This window comes from Rosa chinensis, chromosome 4, assembly GCF_002994745.2.
Source record: "Rosa chinensis cultivar Old Blush chromosome 4, RchiOBHm-V2, whole genome shotgun sequence".
Classification (NCBI taxonomy): domain Eukaryota; kingdom Viridiplantae; phylum Streptophyta; class Magnoliopsida; order Rosales; family Rosaceae; genus Rosa; species Rosa chinensis.
The window spans coordinates 26,273,773-26,279,049 of NC_037091.1; the positions used below are offsets into that span (position 1 = coordinate 26,273,773).

Genomic DNA, 5,277 nt, shown 5'->3' on the forward strand with positions numbered 1-5,277 from the left:
TTAAGCTTAGTTTTTGACTTTGTATAATCAATTCATACAACACATAAATGAATTTTTGTTGTCTGATACTGAAACTTCATCTTAGGGACCCAACAAGAAAATCTCCCACCTATTGCAAATCACAAACTCATTTCTCCTGCCTAGGCACATTCACACAACAAAAATAGGTCATTCCGTTGTAGGATCTTACAATCATGTACCTGCTTTTCAACCAAAAATTGGCCATTTTGGCGCTAAAGATTCTCATTTTGGGAACATCTAATTTTCTTCCAAACTTGCACAACACAAACAAAAAATGTGTTGTATGATATTTTGCTCATACAACATATACAACTATACCGTTGTACAAGGTGAGTCAAAATTTTGACCCTAATTTGATTAAGGTGGGAGGAATTTTTTTCTTTTTCATTCAGACAACAGACAAATCCTTATAAGTGTTGTGCAATAATCGTGCACCAACAAAATTCTCATTTCTGATGTCTTTATACAACCGAATCTCACTAAATCTATTGTATGAAGCATTTTCAATCAACACACAACGGCAAATTTTTTTTCGTTGTCTAAAAAGTGGAGTCTGATGCAGTTTTTGCCATAGTGTTTAGGGTAGTTTTGTATGATTAGGTTGTGCGTATGATTTGTGTTGAACTAGTTTTTCATATAGATTTTTTTGGCTATTATTGATTTAAACAAAATACATGCCACCTTCTGGATTGTTGATCGGGAAATTAATTGAAGTTGACTCTATGGTCTTAGAGCCTTTTTTTCCAGTTATTGAATTGAATGAAAATAAGGAATTTTTCATGGCTGTATCGTATCAGGTTAGTATTGTTTTATGAACAATATTAGACTGATTTAGTTTTGTTGGTTATGATTGAAGATTGGTATCTTCAGGACCTTGGGTGTGATGCCCCGGAAATTCGTATTTATTTTCCGAGGATTTTCCGGAATTTAAATTGTGGGTATCGGATGGTTTCGTGGCTCGTGGATGGAGTGGAAGTGTTTCGGGCGAATAATTATTCAAGAAGCGTCATTTTAGGGGGGCGCAAGGGTTGACTTTTGATACGTTGAGATTCTCCAAAAACTTCCTTCATGAAAGTTGTAGAGTTTGTCGATACGAGTTTGTGGACATGCGGAACGCAAGAATCGGAGTACGTATGAAGAAGTTATGGGCTTCGGAAAAACTTTCCATTTTGGTATAAAAGGACAAAAAATTCCGGAAATTGCAAAAAAGGCCAGGTTTCCATTTTCGCCGGCTCCGAGTCGCCCCTCCATTTTCGCCGACTTCGTTCTCCCTTCTCCGGCCACCATAGGACGCGATTCAAAGTGGGTTCTCTTCGCCTCAGTCTCCTCTTGAGGTCTGTAGAAGAATTGGAGCATGAAACGAGCTGTGGAGGGCGGTGCAAGGTCGGGAAGTTTGGCGGCGGCGATGCTTCAAACCCAGATCGGAACTTCCGATTGCGGCCACCTTTGCCAGTGATTCTTGAGGGTTTTTGAAGCCCATATTGATGCTTCTCCCAAAGTGGCTTGGGACGATTTCACTTGTGGAGGACGAATCGAAGCTTTGAAATTCTAGGGTTCATTGAATTTCAGATATTGCGAGGTAAATTCCTGCCAAACGGCTATGATTTAGACTTTGTGTTAGTTATGAAAGTTTAAATTGGAGTTGAGATGAAGAACTTTGGTGTTAGGAGTTTTTTCAAATTCCGACTTTGGTCCGGTGGCGGTGCTGCCACTGTGGTGGTGTTTTCTGACGGTTTTCGGCCACCTCAGGGATATTTTCTGTTCCTGAGTTCGATCTACTCGTCGATATGAGCATTTCGATATATTGTTTGTAATTTTTGGAGATCGTATGAGCATGTTAGGGTTTTTACGGTTTCGAACCGTTCGATATTTCGATCCGTGAGGATTCGAGCGTCCGATCGACTTGTGCTTTCGGCATATCGATCGTAGAAGTATTCCAGGGACATTGGGTGGTCTCGGATGTGGTTTCGTCTCTATTGGTGTCACTTGGGGATTTTAGTTCAAAACAGGGGTTTCAGACTTAAATCGTTTGTGAATTGTTACTAAGTGGAAACCGATTGTGATTAGGTACTTGACGAAGTATTCTTGGACGGTCGTTTTGTGGGTTGGCTGCTTTGTTCTGTATTGAAGACGCAGCAGGAGTTTCGAGGTGAGTAATCTCACAAGGTTCATTAATGAACGGATTACCATTATCGTTTGGTGAGTAAATCTCACGATATTTGTTATGAGTTATGAGCAGGATCGATATTTGTTATGAGCATGATTGATATTAGTTATGAGCATGATCGATATTTGTTATGAGCGAGATTATCCTATTGTCTTGGAGTTATTAGGTTAACTATGACTATAGTTGGTATTAGTGGCATTTCTGAGTGGATGACTAAGTGTGTGTATATATATATTATGGGATATATATATATATATACACACACATATATATTAATGTATTAGTGTCTTCGTGGTGAATATTTGTGATGATTGTTATGTAAAGCTTGTGTAGAAATATCTGTGTAGCTTGTGTAGGGATATTTGTGTGATGATTGCTATCTGTGTGATGACTAGCAATGAATCTATGTGATGATCGCAATCTGTGTGATGATCAGTAGGATAACTGGCGATATATGTGCGATGATTAGTTGGATGATCGTTATCTGTGTGATGACTGGCGATATCTGCGTGATGATTAATTAAATGATCGCTATCTGTGTGATGATCAGTAGAATGACTGGTGATATCTGTGTGATGATTAGTAGGATGATCGCTATCTGTGTGATGACTGGTGATATCTGTGTGATGATTAGTAGGAGGATCGCTATCTATGTGATGACTAGCGATATCTGTGTGATGATTAGTTGGATGATCGCTATCTATGTGATGACCGGCGATATCTGTGTGATGATCAGTGGGATGATGGCTATCTCTGTGATGATCGATGAAATCTGTGTGATGATCAGTGTGATGTCAGCTCGGTAGCGGAGTTGAATTGTTATTAAGTTAACAAAGATCAAGAGGACTGCTGTGATGGTCGGGGCTACCTACAGACGTTAGAGTGTGAGATTACGATGATTTCTATGATTTGAATTGCTTGACTTAGTGTGACCTCCTGAACTAAATTATATGCAGGGGTTACCATGAATTGTTTTGCTTGTTTTGAATTGTGATTACCTTGTTTTCTTCTTGATTTGATTGATTGATGGTTTGATTTATCTTGAAGACCATAGTGGTGACGATTGTGCTCTGTGTGAGGATAGGAAGGTGATTCATTGTTTTCACTTTGATGTCATGTTGATGACAAGGTTTCCGGTGGGAAGGAAATGAGTGTGATCCTTGTGACTCACCGTTGTGCGTCAAGGGACTTTCAAACATTATCTAAGGAGGTTTTGTTTGACGGGGAATTTGTGTAATGAGATGCTAGGTTGAGAATCTGAGCATGTAGTTTAGTCACAAGTTAACCTACGTAAGCATGAGATGGAAGAGTGAAGTAGATGGCTGTAGGTGTGAGATGTATGCTTATCGTTGTTTAGGTTGGCTGACTTAAGAAATGTGTTTTGCTTTGTGGTTTTGAGTTACTCATACGGGCTTGCAAAAGCTTACCGGGTTTCTTGTGTGGCAACCCGGTACAACATTCCAACGGTGTAGGGGTTATTTCTGCAGGTCAGGTTGATCGTGGCTGATGCTGAGGTAGCGTGCTTGCAGCTTAACGGTGAGAAGTAAATTTTGTGACTTTACCGTTATAAAGACTTCCGCTTGTAGTGAGCTCTAAGGAGCATTTACATTTTATTTTGTTGCTGACAATTTAATTCGTAAACTCGTGTGTTATGTGACTCTGTGGAGCGAGTCAATATTGAAATTGTGGGTTCAGGGCATCAATATGTACTTGGGTTAAAAGGGAATAAGTTTCTAAGTAGTTTGTATTGATGGCTGAACGTTTCACGCATATATAATTATGGGTTATATATTGATTTTTATTGTGTATAAAATTAGGGGCGTGACAGCAAAGCACTGATAATGAGTCCTTAGATCTATCGTTAAAGTCTTCAGTTCAGAGAGGGAGATGCAGATCTCAAATTGATGATGTTCAAGGTTTCCCTCAACAGTTAAATGTTCCAAAAGAAGGCAGTTGAAAAATCAATGTATGACTCACGACCTATAGCCCAATGTCTGTAACATGCAGGGACTTAAGCTTCGGCAACCATTCTGGTGAAGGATTCTTGATCACGAAACTATTACCCAGCTTCAAAACAACTAGTGTTTTGAGCTAAAAAAGACAGTCAGACAAAGCATTTGGGGGGCCGAATATGCCAGTTCGAATAGAATTGAAATATAAGTCAAGTTGCTCTATCTGACAGCTATTCGAGATGCTAAACCATTCATCAAGCCGATGCCAAAGATCACATAGGTTCAAATCAATGATATGAAAAACACATTTCTTGACCGGAACCGAGCAGCGATTTAAAAGTGCCCGATCCACATATGCTATGAAATCAGCAGTTGAGCAGAAACCTTTATCAGAGAAGTTGACATTGGGAGTAAAAATCCAAAGATCTTTTCTATCTTTCAACAAAGCGCCTCTCCTGACAGCTCATTTCACAGATTTCAATCCAAGAAAATCAACTATACTAGTACGAAGTAAATCCGGGAGCGCAGTTATCCGATCATTTAATGCTTGACTCTTAGAATCTAAATCCATTGGTACACCATTGGACTCTTCCTTCTCTTGTACCTTCTCCTCCATCTGCTCAGCAGCTGCAGACATGGCTACAAACAATCCGCTGCCACCAATTGGAACTGGAAATGGAAATGGAAAAACGGATGCCAACTTATCCCTTGCATGTGCAATGACTTACGTTTCATTCTTCCCTTCGAGTTCTGACAATACCAACTTGATCCTGTCGCTGTCGACTTCAGTTCCAACGGAGGCGAGAATGGTTTTCAAGTCCTCGACAGAGGGGCTGGTGTTGCCGTCCAGAACAGTGAGCAAATACGCAGCAACAACCTTCATCTCTGCTCTAAAGCTCAGAGCTTCAGACGCTGTGGTAGACTGCCCCTAGTGTTAAGAGTAGTTTGTGTCCCATAAATATTGCTTTTTGCTATGCCAAATAAAGGAAAAGAAGAAAAGATTTCAGCAATGTTCAATTTGGGAGAGTTTTGGAAAATGTTAATGCTCAAAGTCCGGCGGTAGCCGATCTTTCGTTTAACGAGGGTCCAATTGGCGGACCGTTAATCTGAGGACTTGATGGCCTTCGCTAGCTGCCA

The 5,277-nt window shown here is 40.1% G+C and overlaps 1 protein-coding gene across 1 annotated transcript; it reads right to left on the bottom strand.

The window, feature by feature from the left end:
* Nucleotides 1-4,603: 4,603 nt before the first annotated feature.
* LOC112199046 (60S acidic ribosomal protein P2A) lies at nucleotides 4,604-5,023 on the bottom strand. Its single transcript, XM_024340112.1, has 2 exons — nucleotides 4,869-5,023; nucleotides 4,604-4,793 (listed from the first exon to the last, which is right to left on the bottom strand). Exons 1-2 carry the CDS (start codon nucleotides 5,021-5,023, stop codon nucleotides 4,604-4,606), a joined length of 345 nt encoding a protein of 114 aa, XP_024195880.1.
* Nucleotides 5,024-5,277: the final 254 nt, after the last annotated feature.